The sequence below is a fragment of the Talpa occidentalis genome, unplaced genomic scaffold, assembly GCF_014898055.3.
Source record: "Talpa occidentalis isolate TD23 unplaced genomic scaffold, MPIMG_talOcc4v2.1 talOcc4.16, whole genome shotgun sequence".
Taxonomy (NCBI): Eukaryota; Metazoa; Chordata; class Mammalia; order Eulipotyphla; family Talpidae; genus Talpa; species Talpa occidentalis.
The window spans coordinates 3,006,396-3,022,237 of NW_023601653.1; the positions used below are offsets into that span (position 1 = coordinate 3,006,396).

General features: G+C 64.1%; 3 protein-coding genes across 14 annotated transcripts in view; 1 reads left to right on the forward strand and 2 right to left on the reverse strand.

The window, feature by feature from the left end:
• Positions 1–7,287, reverse strand: PHETA2 (PH domain containing endocytic trafficking adaptor 2). Of its 4 annotated transcripts, none has more exons than XM_054696001.1 (3): positions 7,187–7,287; positions 3,776–3,855; positions 1–2,769 (listed from the first exon to the last, which is right to left on the reverse strand). In XM_054696001.1, the coding sequence occupies exons 1-3, from the start codon at positions 7,189–7,191 to the stop codon at positions 1,976–1,978; spliced, it is 879 nt and encodes a 292-aa protein (XP_054551976.1). In that variant the 5' UTR covers positions 7,192–7,287; the 3' UTR covers positions 1–1,975. The 4 variants fall into 4 exon arrangements, with proteins under 4 accessions (XP_054551976.1, XP_037369337.1, XP_037369336.1 ...); XM_037513440.2 differs by lacking the exon at positions 7,187–7,287 and adding an exon at positions 5,821–5,850; XM_037513439.2 differs by lacking the exon at positions 7,187–7,287 and adding an exon at positions 5,058–5,106.
• NAGA (alpha-N-acetylgalactosaminidase) lies at positions 6,300–14,631 on the forward strand. The gene is made up of 10 exons (XM_037513437.2): positions 6,300–6,316; positions 6,620–6,703; positions 7,211–7,346; positions 7,795–7,966; positions 8,343–8,520; positions 8,805–8,899; positions 9,594–9,755; positions 10,740–10,937; positions 11,633–11,776; positions 12,138–14,631. The coding sequence occupies exons 2-10, from the start codon at positions 6,688–6,690 to the stop codon at positions 12,270–12,272; spliced, it is 1,236 nt and encodes a 411-aa protein (XP_037369334.1). The 5' UTR covers positions 6,300–6,316; positions 6,620–6,687; the 3' UTR covers positions 12,273–14,631.
• WBP2NL (WBP2 N-terminal like) overlaps positions 12,697–15,842 on the reverse strand; it is an 18,795-nt gene continuing 15,649 nt past the window's right edge. For 3 of the 9 annotated variants that reach the window (XR_005125668.2, XR_005125666.2, XR_005125660.2), the window contains 2 exons: positions 15,049–15,547; positions 12,700–13,324 (listed from right to left, as the gene is read on the reverse strand). The gene's annotated coding sequence lies outside the window, so the exon portion shown is untranslated. Of the gene's footprint in view, positions 13,325–15,048; positions 15,548–15,842 lie in introns of all 9 variants that reach the window. The other 6 variants (XR_005125665.2, XR_005125662.2, XR_005125661.2 and 3 more) reach the window with 3 other exon arrangements.

A 15,842-nucleotide genomic window follows, 5' to 3' on the forward strand; every position in this document is an offset into this window, starting at 1 on the left:
AGCCGGTGTTTGGTGAAAGGAGAACTGACTCGACTTGTCCCTCAAACACTTGTATTTTTCTGACACTTTAACGACGTGATTCAGAGGCGTCGGCCGTACCGCCGTTACCGGGCAGCCCCGATATTGAACGGGGTGCCCGGCTGTGGGTCCTCACCCGCGCGCTTACAAGGGACTTATGAATACTCCACTGCAGGACACACGAAAGGTTCATAAAAGGTTTATTTACAAGGGAAAAGGAAATAAGGAAAATGGACAACTCAGGGGGAAAATAGGGAAATAAAGTCTTGAATGCGTCCTACCCGATCCGCCGACCTGGAAACCCAAAGTCACTCCGAGCTGGCCGAGAGCCAAAATGGGGGACCCCCCCAAAGCCCACGTGTCTGGCTTTATACCCACCTGGCTGCTGAACCCCACCCTCAGGCCCCAGCCACCTTCCCTTGGGTGGGGATGGGATGTGGAGTTCCCAGTGTCTTTGGCTTTGGCCTGGGGTGGGGGTGGAGTCCACGAAGCCTGTATGGAATTAGCTTTAGGACAGCCTTTTCCCCCTAACACCTCCAGAATGTTTTGGGGTTTTATTTCAGGCCAAGGTGTATGTGACAGGCCAGATGGAAAATACACCTTACAGGAGAGACGGAAGCAGGTGGTGGTTGCAATAAACTGGGGGAACCCAGAGGAGTAGAAAACTGCGTTAATCATATAACAAGTGCCGCAGCCATAAGAAAGGCGACTCGTGCGCATAAGACAGGTGTGGTGGCGGGTCCTGGCCCCGGGCGGCAGCGGGGCCTCCTGGACTGAAGACACTGCAGGCCTCTGGCTCTAGACCTGGCCGCCCAGACAGCCCAAGGCCCCAGTAAGGGACAGGGAGGCTAAAAAGGGCAAACTGTGTAGAGGGGAGGGGGGGGCGCTTCCACGCAGCCACCGGTGGCTCCGGCTGGCCAGCCCCTGGCTCTGCCACCCCCACCTGGCCACGTCGCCTCCCAGTGCAGGGAGGAGGGAAACACTGGTGAGAGGAGCAGTGAGGTCTTGGCAGATACCCACTGGGTGGCAAGCTGGTCTGTGAAGGCGCTCCCAGGGGGCTCAGGACCAGGAATACCTCTTGGGGAGCCCAGTCAGGAGAGAAGAGTTTATCAAAGGGTTCTGGGAATTCTGTGCCCAGATTCCTAGAAAGCCCAGGGCTGAGAACCCACCCAACAGCCTGGCTTTCCCAGGAGCCACACCGCCTCTCGCTTCTTCAGCTTCCCAAGGGCAGCTCAAGGAGCTGGTGATGAGGATAGGACAGGCTTTCTGATGACCCAGGAAAGCCACCAGCCCCTCCTGGGCAGAGAGCAGCACCATCCGTTGGCAGGGCAGCTGGGTGGGGGTGCGCGACATGGCAATGCTTTCTGAGCAAAATAAATCCCACTTTGTTGGCCAGTCTCCCTTCCTCTAAAGGGCCCCTCCAGACCGCAGCATGGGGGCCCAAGCCCAGTCTTCCTACCACTCAGGAGAAAATGGGCCCCTGAAGCCTCCATGACAATAAATCTTTCTTTGGCAATGTCTGCAGCATCCCTCAAGTCAACACGCAGCCAGCTTTGGTGCTTAAATGCACGCGTGACTCCCCATGTTGGAAACTGGCTGTTGAGGTGCGTAGGGTGGCTGGCAGGGCTGCCTGTGGCCATGGGCCAGTCCCCTCTGGCTCCGCGGCACTAACATCCCCCAGCAGGGCAGCTGAGTCCAGGCAGGAGACTCGGTCTTGCTCCGCGGTGCTGAGCAGGCTGCCTCTCTTCGCTGGGCCTCAGGAAGTAAAGGGCTTTGAAGGGATGATTCCTCGGTCTCCTCCAGGCCTGAGGGGGGTCTGGGACGTGGAGGAAACCTAAAAAGCACGAAGGGGAGAACCCCTCCCTCAAGACAGCAACTTTAGAAACGAGTAAACATGAAACTGAAAAAGCACTGGCCCCGGGTCCTGACCAGCAGGACAAAATCCGAAGGCCCCAGCTCAGGGCCTGGCCTGCCCCTTGAACGCTGGCTGCCTCTTCTGGGCCCTCTGCAGCCACCCCCGCCTGAGCGCCACGATCTCCTGGCCGTACCACTCGTGCAGGGTAGAGAAGCAAGAGCTCTCAGGGGACACAGGGCTCTGCCCCCTGCCCAGGAGGAGGCTGGCAGCGCCCTGCAACTCGCACTCTACCGAGCCCCGCCCGGCTGGCCTGCTGCCCCCTTCTTCAGCCAAGCCCATGGGGCTGCAGTCCCTGGAGAGGGAATGGCCGTTCTCCAGGCCCAGGGGCCAGTGGTCAGGAGGCTGGGGTTTGCAGCGGCTGCTGACGGCCTTCCTGGATGAGCGGCGGTGCCAGGCCAGGCGGTGGCGGGCCTCCCGCAGCTGGCTTTCCAGCTCGGACACCACCAGGCGCATGTAGCCAAAGCTGGCCCTGGACAGAGCCTTCACCCAGGCCTCCTGGGCCACCGGCCCATCTGCCGCAAGCAGTTGGGGGCGCACCCCGGGGGCATCGAAGCGGATAGCGAAGGCAAACTCCTCGGGCACAGGCGCCTCGGCCAGCTCCACCGTGCAGCCCTCCAAGACCACCAGGCTCAGCGGTGCCCGGCCCTCTGGACTGTCGAAGGAGAACAGCAGATTGCCCTTGAGGACAAACCAGCACCTCCGTCCACTGCCACTGGGCGTGGGAGGCGTGCCCGGGCCCCCCCAGGTGCGCAGGAAGCCCGTGTGGTCTGCAGGGGAGCCGCTCAGGGCGTAGTGGGCCACGCTCCTCTCGTTCAGCTTCATGGCTCCCAAAAGAACTGTGAGGAGAGAGCGGAGAAGCGGGGCTCAGAGAGGGGGGCGCCCAGAGGAGACCAGCCCGGAGGCCCGCGGCGGCTCTGGTGTCGCGCTCGGGGAGCGGAGCGGGGCCTGCGCCGGGGTGGTGGCGAGGCGGCGGCTGTGAGCCCGGCGGGCGGCTGCAGGGCCCCGGCCCCCCGCGCCGCCCGCCAGAGCAGCTCTCCCGTTTCCCTTTCTCCCCTCCGGGCTTCACAAACTTGGGTTTCTTCCTCCCCGGGGAACGGGCACCGGCAGCGAGAGCCCCTGGGCGCGGCCGGCCGCCACCTGACGGCTCCAGCAAGGCGGTTCCCCGAAACCTCCAGCTGCCCGCGCTGCCCCTCCCGCGCCTGTAACCCCGGAGCGACACCCCGGCCTCGGCCTCGGCCAGGACCGCGGCCTCTCACACGCGAGCCTGCCGCCCTCCGCAGTTTGTCTCCGGGTCAAACTACGAGCCTTCTCGGAAGCGGCCAAGGGGCCGAGAGCAGACCCGGGCCTCGGCAGGGCTTTGAGCCGCCCATTCAAGCCCCAAGGAAAAAGGCCCCAACGGAGCGGAAATGGACCCAGCCCCAGAGAAACCGTTTTGTTTCAACCTTCCCTCTGCAGGACCCCCGGCTCCTGAGGCCGTCCTCGCGGGGCTCCCCTCCTTTGCTAATGGCAGATGTCCTTGGATAAGGCTCTGCAGCCCCCGCAGTGGGGGGGCAGGAGGGGCAGATCTGCTGCCTTCCTCCAGCGGTGGGGGCGCTGCAAGGGGGGCCGCTCAGGGGCCGAGTGAGCTATGAACAAGGGCATGGCTGGGCAGGACTGACCTTAGCCACGGAATGTGGGTGCCCCGCGGGTCACAGGTGGCCCCGAATCCTACCCTCCTCCTGACTCAGGGAAAACGGAGGCCCAGAGCAGTGAAGGTGAAGTGCTCAAGGTCAAGTGGGAAGCACAGCTTGGTCTCCTGACTCCCTCACACCTTCTGGGGTGTTTCAGCAGTGACCCACTTACCAGCAGAGCCCCGTGGGTGGGGGCAGGCCCCCCTTGTCTGGAAACACTGCTCAGTCCTATGACCACGTGCTACCCGGCACCTGCAAGACAATTCTCAAACCCAGTCAACCCAACCTAACGGATGAGAACTCCCACCCAACCTTGGGGGCCCCCTGAGGCCACTGCCTCCTCCGGGGAGCCCTCCCTGACCTCTGACCATCCATCCACTCAGCAAGCCAGGCACTTGGGAGCAACTGAAGGGGCTGGGCCCCATAGTTCAGGCCGAGACCTCATCTCCCTGCCCTCTGCGGCAGGGTCAGCACTAAGTGCTTAAAGTGTGGGCTTCAGTCCCTGACCCCAGAGGCCTGCCCCTCCCTGGAACTAAGGGGGGGTCCTAATGGTCAAGGTGGTCCAAGAAGCAGCCCCTCACTTCTGTTCTCTTCACCCCACAGTGATCTCCTTTGTGTTTCCAGTGCTGTCCCAACCCCAGAAGGTCAAGGGCGAGTTGGGGTGTGGCCCCCCAACCCCAGTATCCTTTCCAGTGCAGGCTCTGGGAGGCCCTCGCAGGTATTTGTTGAATTACCTGGGTGTACAACACCTGGCAAAACAAAGACCCTCCCTCCTGGACCCACTCCAGCCGGGTGACACTAAACACCCCAAAATAAATAACAATAAACTAATTTAGAAATTAATTAAATCATAACTAGCACAAGGCCATGGACACAACAGGGCCTGGGCTGGAGATCACAGATGCTTGCACGTGGCCTCCCTCCCAGCATCCGGAGGAGGGTCTGGAGCTCCCAGAGCTGTCGGGGTCCCCTCCGCGGGCCTGGGAAGGGCGCCCCCTCTGCCGGGCTTCGGGGCGGACGGCACACCCAGCGGGAGCCCGGGAACCGCGGGTTTGGGGAGTCTTTTGTTGGGGGACGGCGGGCTGGGGAGGGTCCACCGCGTGGACTCCTGGTCCGCCGTCTCCTTCGATCGGGAGTCGCTCACCGGGAACTCCCCGGCGCGCCGCGGATTCGGGGTGCGGCTGCCTCCGGCCCGCGCATCGGACTCTCCCGCCACGTCCCCGCGGCCACGCCTTCCCGGGGCGCCTCCTCCCGCGCCCGCCGGCCCGGCTCGCCACCGCCCGAGGCCACCGGGCTGGGCGAGCCCCTCTCCGCTGGGCTGCCGACGTGGCTGCGGGAGGGGCGCCTCCAGTGACCGCCCCCGCCCTTCTCCGCCCCGGGCTCTCGGCCTTGGGACGCGCAGCTGCCCCGGGATCCACCGAGGGGGAAACTGAGGCCGGGGGGCCGGCACTAACCTGAGTCCGGAGCTGCTCAGCGCTGGGCGGCCTCGAACCCAGGTCCCCACCCCCGGCCGCCGCGCGGGGCCCTCTGCTCCCCCTGCAGCCCCCCCGCGGCCCGCCCCGCCGCTCCCGCAGCCCCGGCCGGGGCCGGCCCAGGCCCCGACGCCTCCTCTGGGCGGGCTCCCACCCAGCCCCAGCCTCCAGCCTCGCGACGGCTCCCCGGGGTCGCCCCATTCCTGCTTCTGGGACTCGCCTTTCCCAGGGGCCCGCGGCCGCGCTGCGGGGAAGGGCGGGAGCGCGCAGCCCGGACCCCCGCGCGCCGTTCCCCCCGGAGCCGAGGTCCCGGCGGCCCCGCAGCCTGCGGCCCCGCCCGCCCCCGCCCCGCCCCGCCCCGCCCCGCTCCCGCGGGCGCCGCGACCTCCGCGGGGGCTCGGCCCAAACGTCCCCTCCGGGCCTTGGGCTTGACCGGCGCCCGCGGGCTTCCCGCCCCGCCGTCGCCTCCCGCCCGCCGCTGCCGCCCCGGCGGCGTTCGCTTAAGATGGGGGGCCTGACGGGCTCCGCAGCCGCTCGCAGCGGCGGGGACGTGCGGGGCAGGGCGGCGGCCTCGGGCCGCGGGAGGCTGCGGTGTCCACAGACCGGCCAGAGCTGACGGCGGAGATGAGGCGCCGGCTCGGCCCCGCCTGGGGGAAGCGCGTGCCCGGCCCGGCCGCGGCGCTCGAGGAGCGGCGGGAGGCCCGAGGCGCGTCGGGGGCAGGTGTTCGGCGCGGGTCAGTCACACCTGAGCCCCAGTGGCCGCCGCGGGCGGGGATAAAGCGTCTGGCGCCCGCGGCCGCTGGGCCGACGCTCGAGGGCGGGGGCCGGGGGGCGCGCGGCTGGGGCGCCCCGCTCCCTCCCCGCCCGGCGGCGCCGCGTCAGGACGTCCCCTCCGGAGCCTCCACAAGGCCTTGGCGGATTCCACGCCACGGCTAGCCGCGAGCGCCCCCAGGGTGCGGGGCCCTGTCCGCGGCTTCGGGGACCCGGGGTGCGAGGCCCAGCCTCGCCCGGGCGGGGCACAGCCCGAGGCCCGCCCGCCGCTCGCGCCCGCCCCGGGAGCGCGCAGAGCCGGAACGGGGCGGGGCCTCGTGTGGGCGGGGCCGGCGTTGCTAGGCGCTTCCGATTGGCTCTTCCGGGCAGGTCCGGCCCCGCCTGGGAACGCGCCGCCGCGCCCGGAGGTCGCCGCCGCCCGCAGCAGCTCGCGAGTCGGAAGCCGGCGGGGCGTCTGCGCCGGGCGGGAGGTGAGCGCTCCGGGCTGGCCCCCGCGGGCGGGAGGGTCCCCGCGCGGGGCGCGGGGGTGAGAGGCCCAGCTCGGGGAGACGCGCCCGGCCGGGGCCCGCGCCTGCCTTCCTGGACGTCTCCCCGCCGGTCGCTCCGGCCCTGAGCCGGCGGGGAGCCACCCTTGGGCGCCGGGGCTCCCTGCGCTGCCGAGGGGGGCGAAGTCTGAAGTCCGGGACGCCCGTGTGGCACTCCCGCGGGGGGGGGCGGGGGGCGGCGGGGCCCGAGAGAGGGAGCCGAGCCCGGTGCGTTCTGGCCTGTCTCAGCTCCCGACGCCGGCACTCGGCGGTGAAAAGAGCGGACGGGGCAGGTGCTGCGACGCCGAGGCCGAGCCATGTCGCTGCCCGCAGGTAGGGACGGGCCGACGGCGGGGACGCTCTGGGAGGGCGGGGCCCTGCGGGGCCGGGGCCGCCAGCTCCGATGGGGCTGCGTGGGGAGACCTGTTTCTGCTCTCGGAGCTGGGTCGCGAAGGAGAAGATGCTCCCGCCCCGGAGTTCCCTCCAAAGCGCCCTCGTCCTTTCTCCCGCCTCCCCGCGCGGCGGCGCCCCTGTGTGACCCCTAAAGTGGGGCCCCGCCCTGCAGATACGGAAACTGAGGCTGGAGAGGGAAGGGGCTCACCCAGGAGAACCAGGGTGCAGTGCAGCCTGCCTGGCCTGCTGGGGCCGGTGGAGAACAAAGAACCTGAGGTCCGGTTCTGTGTGAAGCGAGTCTAGAGGACATGGGGGCCCCCCAGGCCCATCTGCCCCTCAGTGCTGTGCAGGGGCCTGAAGCCGCAGGGGAGTCAGTGACCCCTTAGCCCGGCGGGGGCTGAGGTGGGGGCCGGGGCCACTCACATCATCCCTCCCGCCGCCCTGCAGTGCTCTTGCTGGCCTTGGTGGCCCCCGTGCTGGCGCTGGAGAACGGGCTCCTGCGGACGCCGCCCATGGGCTGGCTGGCCTGGGAGCGCTTCCGCTGTAACATCAACTGCGAGGAGGACCCAAAGAACTGCATCAGGTGAGGCCGCCTAGGAGGAGCCTTGCCCAGGCTCCCCCGTGGGGGGAGAGGAGGCAGGCTCAGAGTCCCCGGAGCCAGAGCGCCTGCAGCCAGAGGTGACTCTGCAGACCCTTGGCACGCAGTCTTGTGACCTGCTTGGGGCCTCATCGGTTGTGAACAGGGCCCCTGAGATAATCAAAAGGAGGGAAGAGTGGAGATAAGCCAGACCTGAGTGCCTCCCCTGGCCCAGACCTGCCCCTCGTCCCCAGCCTGGGGGCTAGCACTGCTGCCTGCTTCCGCCCCAGGCCACATTCCCTCCCGTCACTTACCTGTCTGATGAGTCTTAGCTGGCCCCGGATCGTCTAACCTAGATTCACACGCAGAACACCTGAGAAGGCTGAAGAGCATTGGGGGGGCAGGTGAAGGCCACTCTGCGCATTGAACTGCCCCCTCCCCCGCCCCTCCCCAGTGAGAAGCTCTTCATGGAGATGGCTGACCGGCTGGCCCAGGATGGATGGCGGGACCTGGGCTACATCTACCTCAACATCGACGACTGCTGGAGCAGCGGGCGTGACGCCCAGGGCCGCCTGGTGCCTGACAGCAAGCGCTTCCCCCATGGCATCTCCTTCCTGGCTGACTATGTAAGTGGCCCGGCCCGCCTTTCACCTGGGCTCGTGTCCGTGACCCTGGCTGCGGAACATAACTGAGCTGCTGCTTTGGCCCACTGTGGGGTTGAGAACCTGGACGGGCATCTTATCCAGTTTGGGGTTTCAAAAGTTTCTCCAGTAGCAGAGAGCTGGCACTCCGGGTGGAGGGGATGGCAGAAGCAAAAGGTCTGGAAAGCAGAGCAGCCCGGGAGGTGTATGTGTTGGAGGGGCAGACCATAGCGGTGTGGAGCCAGGCCAGCAGGCTGGGCCCTCTCCTATGGGTGGGGGGAGCCACAGAAGGCTCCTGACCCAGGCAGACGTGCCTGCGGCGGCAGAGTCCTCCTGAGCCCGCTGTGTCTCGCCCGTCCAGGCTCACTCCCTGGGCCTGAAGCTGGGCATCTACGGGGACTTAGGCAACTTCACCTGCATGGGTTACGCGGGCACCACGCTGGACAAGGTGGGCCAGGATGCTGAAACCTTCGCCGAGTGGAAGGTGGACATGCTCAAACTGGACGGCTGCTACTCGACCCAAGAGGAGCAGGCCCTGGGTGGGTCCCACGGCCGGCCGGCCATCAGGGAGACGGGAGGGGGCCCCGGAAGGCCCGCCAGAGCCGCAGTTCCCCTCCTCACCCAGGGGCTGGGGGCGGGGCGGTCTTGGCTCCCTGGCCTCCCAAAGATAGGTTGGCACCACGTCCCCGGCCAGGAAATGATTGCGGGGCACCCCTCTTTTGCACCTCCACTTCCTCACGTTTTGGTGGGAAAAGGCTTGAACTGAGGTCTCACATTTCCTGTGGCTCCTCGGTCCTGAAATGTGGGGGTTACACTTCTCTAGGGTATCCCAAGATGGCTGCTGCCCTGAACGCCACAGGCCGCCCCATTGCCTTCTCCTGCAGCTGGCCAGCCTATGAAGGGGGTCTTCCCCCCAAGGTAAGCTATGCTGTGTGCCTGCCTCAAGGCCCCCGCACCCGGGCACCCTCGCCTCCCAGGTGGTCAGGACAACTCTCACTAGTTGCCCAAGGGTGGCTTTGTAGGGTCATCTGTACAGGGCGGGGGCCTCGGCCAGATGGGGCTCTTAGAGAAAGGAGGCCTTTGTCAGGTGAAGGGCCGGGCCTTCAAGGCGCGGGAGCCACTTGTCATGTGTCAACCCAGCACAAAGCAGGGTGTCAGCATCTGGGAGTAAGTGGCCGGGAGAGCCATGGGCTGAGGACAGGTGGGGCCCAGCCGCTAAAGCCTGTGAGCGCCTCGCCAGGGCCCCCCAGTACCAGGGCACTAGAAGGGGTGGGGTCAAGCTTGCAGACCAGAGTGCAGGCAGAGCCGGGGCGCTCCCTGAGAAGGCCAGGGCTGTGTGCGGCACGAGGGCTGCAGCTGTCCCAGGCCACGCACCGTCCATGGCCTGGCCCAGCCAGCGTGAGGGCAGAGTAGCTTCTGGTGCCAGCACACGTAGAGGGGAGGCCACCCCACCCCAGCCCCCCTGAGGCCTTTCTCGTCCTGTAGGAGCTTGGGGCCTGTTCTCTGACCCCCATCCTCACCCCGTGTCCCCTGCTGAGCCTCCCCAGCCCTGGCCTCCAGGCAGCTGGGTGTGGTGTGACTGGCGCTGCACTCTGCCTTGCCCCACCCCCAGGTGAACTACAGCCTGCTGGCAAACATCTGCAACCTCTGGCGCAACTATGCCGACATCCAGGACTCCTGGGAGAGCGTGCTCTCCATCCTGGACTGGTTCGTGAAATACCAGGACGTACTGCAGCCGGCGGCAGGCCCCGGACACTGGAACGATCCAGACATGGTACCAGCGTGGGCCCCGGGCTGTGTCCCGGGCTGCTCGCTGCCTGCTTCCAGAACAGCCTCTCTGCAGTGTGCCCTTGAGCCAGCTGCATTAGATTCACCTTGGGAGCTGGTTTCCAATTCTGTTCCCCGGGCCCCGGCCCCACCTCTGGGATCAGAATGCTGGGGGGCACATCGGCTAGGAATGCTCATTGTTAACAATCGCCCCTGCTGTTGCTGGAAACTTGAGCGTTTGTGCAGGACCTTCCTCTGCAGGGCAGAGATCACGTCACCCGCTCTCGCATCTGTCCCTCGCTGTCCTCGCCGGCTAGTCCGGTGCCCCGCACCCCGTTAGCCTCCCGCGGAGCCTCTGCAGGACAAGCCGGCCCCTCTTGCCTCACTCATAGCCTGGTGATGCGCTTTTGCAGTTTGCCTTACAGCGCTCTAGCTGTTTCTTCGCTTAGCCAGCAAGCATTTACTGCCAGTGACAATTACAGTAATTACCAGGCCAGGCCGAGAGGTGCCTGGAGAAAGAGAAGCCCGGCTGCCCGAGGGCCCCAGCCCAGCTCTGCCACTCACCCTGGGTCCTTTAAAACGCTTGGCACAGCCTGGACCTCCACTGGGTTTAAAGTGTTGCCTCAGCGGTAACTGGACCCACGCTCCTGGGGCCCGGGGCCCCTGCTGTCCAGGCGCGCCAGGCGGAGGCTCGGTGGGAGCAGGGCCCGGTCGGGCTGGCTTCCCGTCCCACGCCCGGCCGCGTTTCCTCACTTGCATCCTCCAGTGTAGAGAGGTTTTGGCGACGGGACCCCCTGGGTCATCTGAGCAACATGGCCGGAGCACACAGTCACCCCCACGTTCTTGTTGAAATAAAAAACTGGGCTCAGCTAGAAAGTGGCTGACCCGCCCCAAGGCCACGCCTCGGGACAATGGTGTGGGCGCCCTTCTCTTCTCCGGCCTCAGGCTCGCCGCAGAGCTGACTCACACGCTCGCTTTCCCCTGCCCCCAGCTGCTCATTGGGAACTTTGGCCTCAGCTTCGAGCAAGCCCAGTCCCAGATGGCCCTGTGGACGGTGCTGGCGGCCCCCCTCTTCATGTCCACGGACCTGCGCACCATCTCGCCCCAGAACATGGGCATTCTGCAGAATCCACTCATGATCAAAATCAACCAGGATCCCCTCGGCATCCAGGGACGCAGGATTCTCAAGGTACTGCCTGTGGAGGGAGTGACGAGGCTGAGACAGGGTCCCCCTGAGCAGGCTGCACGCCTCCGGCAGGGGAGGCGAGGATGGGCCCTGATGTCCGCTCGGCGCCCCCTGATGGTTGCTTTCAGTGGAAGGCTTAGCTGGGAGCTGCTCCCGCTGTGCCCCGTTTGCCCAGGGGCGAGCAGGGCCACTCAGGGATCCCGGGAGCCGGAGCCGTCAGCACGCGTGCTTGGGAACAGCGAAGCAGGGGTCTGGCGCATCTGCAGCGGCGGAGCTGAGTGTCCCCCAGGTGCTGGGAGCACACCTGACGCCAGCGGCCTTCACCGCTTGTCGAGCAGCTGCGTGTGCTGGACATTCTGGATACTCTTTCTCCTTCCGTCTCACCCATGAGCAACCAGGGACTTGCAGAGCCTAGGGAGCTGGAGCTCGGCTGCACCCTCAAGGCACACCAGGGCCTGGCCGGGCAGTGCGTCCGCGAGCCTGCGCTCTGCGCAGCCGCCGTCCACGGCTGCCCTGCCCGTGTCGTGTGTGTTGGGGAGCGTCTGCTGAGTCAGGGAAGGGAGGAAGGAGGTAGCGTTAGATAAGCTGGGGTGCTGAAGAGCTATGGTATCCCCCCAAGCTTCCATGTGATGCAGAACTCAACGGAGCACTGGGGAGGGGATTTGGGGGCCTGCCTGAGCAGCCCTCTTCTGTGCCAGGACAAGTCCCACATCGAGGTGTTCCTGCGGCCCCTGGCCAACGAGGCCTACGCTCTGGTCTTCTTCAGCCGCCGGACGGACATGCCTTTCCGCTACGGCACCTCCCTCGCCCAGCTGGGCCTCTCCAGCGCCAAGGTGTATGAGGTGAGTGCTCTGCTGCCTGCGGCGCTTCAGGTTTGCAAGACGCCTGGGGAGGCCGCTGCAGAGGCAGGCCTCACTCCCGTGGGCTCTGGGCCATGGTCCTCTGGCGGTGCCGAGGGGCAGCTGCAGGCACTGAAGCTGGGGCTCGGGCCTCAGGCTCTCAAGGGCTGGGCTTTCCCCCTGCCTGTGTTTGTCACCTGTTGGTTTTGGTGGTGGAGAATTAATGGGGAGATTCAGGGTACCCACTCTGGGAGGGCACAGTGGAGGCTCAACACAGACAGGCCAAGTCCAGGCTTGTATGTCCCCCGACGGGTCTCCGCCAGCCGTTCTTCCAGGGGCACTGCTGCCGTCCCTCCCCTTGTAGGCCCAGAACGTCTACACCGGCAACATCATCAGTGGCCTCCAGGATAAAACCAACTTCACGGTGACCGTCAACCCTTCAGGTGTGGTGATGTGGTACCTGTACCCAGTCAGGAAGCGGGCACAGTCCCAGGACTGAGAAGCTGGGACACGTGAGAGGCTGTGGTGGCCCCCCGGAGCCCGCATCATGGAGCCTCTGCATGTGGGGGCCAGCAGTCAGGGCTCTCTGCTACCCAGGCCTGCTCGGTGACCTGATCCCACCAGACCCCAAGTGCAACCTCAGGGCCAGGCCCCACGCTCTGCCTCACTGTGAACCGCCGTGGCAACCTGGGTGATTTCCTAGGGCCTTCCTGGCCTCTGCCACAGAAGTGCTGAGCAACTTGGCCAACCGCCTGGTCCTCACAGCCCACAACAAGATGCCCGTTGGGATTCTTGCCTCTGACACCGGGTATTGGAAATTTTCTTCTAATCAGGGTGGGGCCTCACCTCCACCAGAACGTCCACGGCCCGTGGCTGGCTTTCCTGCCTGAGAAGGCCTGGCGGGCTGACACCGCGGGGGGGGGCCCTGGCTCCCGCAGGGGGTCACCAATAAAATCGTTCTTAGCCAAGTAGTTGTAACATGGACCTGGGGCCGCAGGCAGCCTCGGCTGGGGACTCCCGCGGCAGTACACGGGTGCCTGTTTCAAAGAGCGCCTCACGTGGAAGACGCGTGCGATCTCCTGGCCCCGCGCTCTGCAAGTGACCTGCTAGACATGCCAGATGCCCCCAGCCGCAGTCCCTGCCCTTCCCAACTCAGGGGTGCTTTTGTCCCGGGCCCCGTGTCTGTGCCCCTTCTTCTCCCGACACAGGTGTTACAGGGTCTGCTGGCCACATCCCCACCACCAGGCCCTAACACTGCTCAGGGGAAGCATCTGGTCTGTGCAGGAACTTCACATCATTGTCTGCTGCCTTTTAGCTCGCACAGTTCCTGACAGGGCTCTGTCCAGTTGTGCTCTGGGCTGGTGCGCGTGAGGGATCAGCTCCGCTTTCTCCCTCAAGGCCCCTGAAGCTTGTCCTCTGCCCAGCAGTGCCCCGGCCTCTCCCTGATTTCTCCGCTCTAACCTGATTGCAGTGGGGCTTCGAGCCCCCAGCAGTGTTCACGGCATGTCCAGGGGGTCTTCGTGTCGTAAAATACATTTCCTGCTGCTCCTCCTGTGGACAGGATCTCAAATCACAAGCCTGGCCATTCTGGACTGCCCACCTCGGGCCCTGCTGCCCAAGCCCCTTTTTCAGCGGAGGCCACAGGCACCTGGCCTCCGGCAGAAGCTGGCAGCAGGCAGACGAGGCAGCCCAGCGGCACTTCCCGCCCCGCAGGCGCGCCCTCCCTCTGGGCAGGGGGCCCCTGTATTTAAAACACAGTGTGAGGAATTTTAGTCTCGGAGCTTTGGCCTCTCCCAGTGGAAGTCCTGAGGCTGTGGGTCCCTCAGGAGAGCAGAAGCCTCCCTCGAGGACACCTGTCACCCTGAGCACAGCGCCAGCTTTAGCTCTTGCTGACAGTGTTGCTCGAGCCGAGTGGAACACTCGGGGAACCTTCCTCTTGCCAGCCCAGGAAAGGCCTTCCCACCGCCCTGTGGCCTGGGGACACTGGTCAAGCCCACACCCAGGCTTGGGCGCTGGGAACAGCCATCAGCCCGGTCTCGACCCGTCTGCTCCTGTCTTCCAGACCCAGAAACACCATGTGCCTTTACTAGCCGTGTGACTTGTTCTTCCGTCTGTCTGGCTTGTTCTCTCCCGGCCTCTGTTCTCCACGCACACCCTGCCAGCCTCCCAGGATGCTGTTCTGCTCCCTTCTCCCGAGCAAGTTAGGGACTCTATTATTTTTCCCAGGTCAAGGCTACCTGGCTTGAACTCAAGGGTACCCCTCCTCCTTCTGAAAGACACTTCATAGGTATTTACAGATAGCTAGAGAGATTTTCAAACAAAAATAAAGCAATCCAGGGAGCCCCTGTGTACGCACCCCACAGCTCCAGGAACCGTGCGCGCCGTCGTTTCCCGTCCCTCCTCCCACATGCACTTGATCACACGTGAGCTGGCGCGCTTGAAGGCAAATCTCAGCAAACTCGAAACACCACAGTGTATCTCTATTAGATAGGACCTTTAAAAATACATATGACCTTGGGCCTCCCTGGTGGCACAAGGGGTTAAGACAACCTATGAAGCTGTCCACAGCCACTGCAGCACCCGTTCGATCCCTGGCCGGCCGGGGGGCAGCCCACATGGCGCAGCAGACCTCTTCTGACTCGCCCGCTGCTCCCCTCAGCAGTGTTTCTGTCAGTCTGCCTGTTCTGCTCCCTGCTCTGTCTCTGGTGAATCCTCTCACCCCCCACGCATCTCTGGCCTGTGCCCCAGCTCTTGTATGCATAAATAAATAAATCTTTAAAAAAAATGCATATGACCTTAATAAAATTTTCCTATCCAGCAAAATCAATTTTAAAGTAACCTAATTGCCAATCTGTTCATTTTTGCCAACTATCTCAAAAATGTCTTTCTATGGCTTGTATGAAACCAGATCCAAGCAAGGGATCAACACACATGGTCCAGTAAGAACCACCGAACACTTGCGCCTCTATAAAAGCAATGAACAACCTGCCACGTGTTTTCAGAATGAACTGTCACAAGGCTCTGGAAAAACCGACGGTGTGCAGCAGCCCGGAGACAGCACTCAGGCAGAGAAGAGCAAGCTTTGTATTGTTTAACTTAAGCCCACACCAGGTGTCAAGTCGGCTATTTTAAATACATTCAAAGACTAAAGGAACTCACGTCTAAAGGGCAAGAACAAGGACGACGTCTTATCACACAGAGTATCCTCAGAGAAGCCCAGAGCACAAGAGGGCAGCACCATGGGCACACGGTCAGCCCATAGGCTCGCAACTTACTCTGGCCCTCTCCCTGAGAGCTGGAGGACAGGCTTCCCTGACTCAGGCGAGTGCTCCCTCGGGGTGCAGCGACTTCAGCACTGAGAAGGCCCATCTCTCCCGGAACGAGGCAATGCATGAGTGGAGCAGAGCCCCGCCAGAAAGCCGAGCCCAGGCGCGTCCACGCTGTCCCACGGGGTCATCCCAAGGGAGTGCACCATGCAGTGCCCATCCCAGACGCCCTGAGAAACAGCACAGGTGTGCAGCAGCGAGCAGGCTTTAATGGGGGTGCAGAACCAGGGTGAGACCAGCCTCTCTGGTCACAGCATCTTCTCTTTGCTCCTCAGGACACAGGTGGCAAGGAGGCCTGTCTTCTGACAAGATCCCAGACACCAGTCTCCCTCCCAAACTGTTCTATAAGGACTAGTTCCGACCTCTCTGGCTGGCTTGGTGCTGGTTTTCAAGCATCTCCCAGTCTTGAGAACAGGAGTCTTCTCACACTCCTCTGTGGTTCCAGGCACTGGGTGTAAGGGAAGGCACCTTGGAATTAAGCTGCCCCCCTTTACACCAGCTGTCCCCTCTGCCCAGGACACTCTTCCCCACGTATGTGCAGGACCAGTCCTTCACCTACCTCCCTTATTCCTCAAGAATTTACTCAAATATTACCTTCTCAACAGGCGTCTCCTGCGGTCTGTTCTGCCAGCCCCCCAGCATTCCTGTCTCCCTTACCTACTCTCTAGCTTCTCAAGTTCCTGCCAACTTCTCTCTTTACTTTTTTCTGTAGTTTGACTATGTGCCTAGTAGGGGCCTTATAA

Coding starts and splice junctions, on each gene's coding strand:
- PHETA2 (XM_054696001.1), bottom strand. Junction 2,770..3,775: donor CCACCCACGGGGCTCTGCTG/GTAAGTGGGTCA, acceptor CTCTCCTCACAG/TTCTTTTGGGAGCCATGAAG.
- NAGA (XM_037513437.2), top strand. Junction 7,347..7,794: donor GACCCAAAGAACTGCATCAG/GTGAGGCCGCCT, acceptor GCCCCTCCCCAG/TGAGAAGCTCTTCATGGAGA. Junction 8,900..9,593: donor AAGGGGGTCTTCCCCCCAAG/GTAAGCTATGCT, acceptor CCCCACCCCCAG/GTGAACTACAGCCTGCTGGC.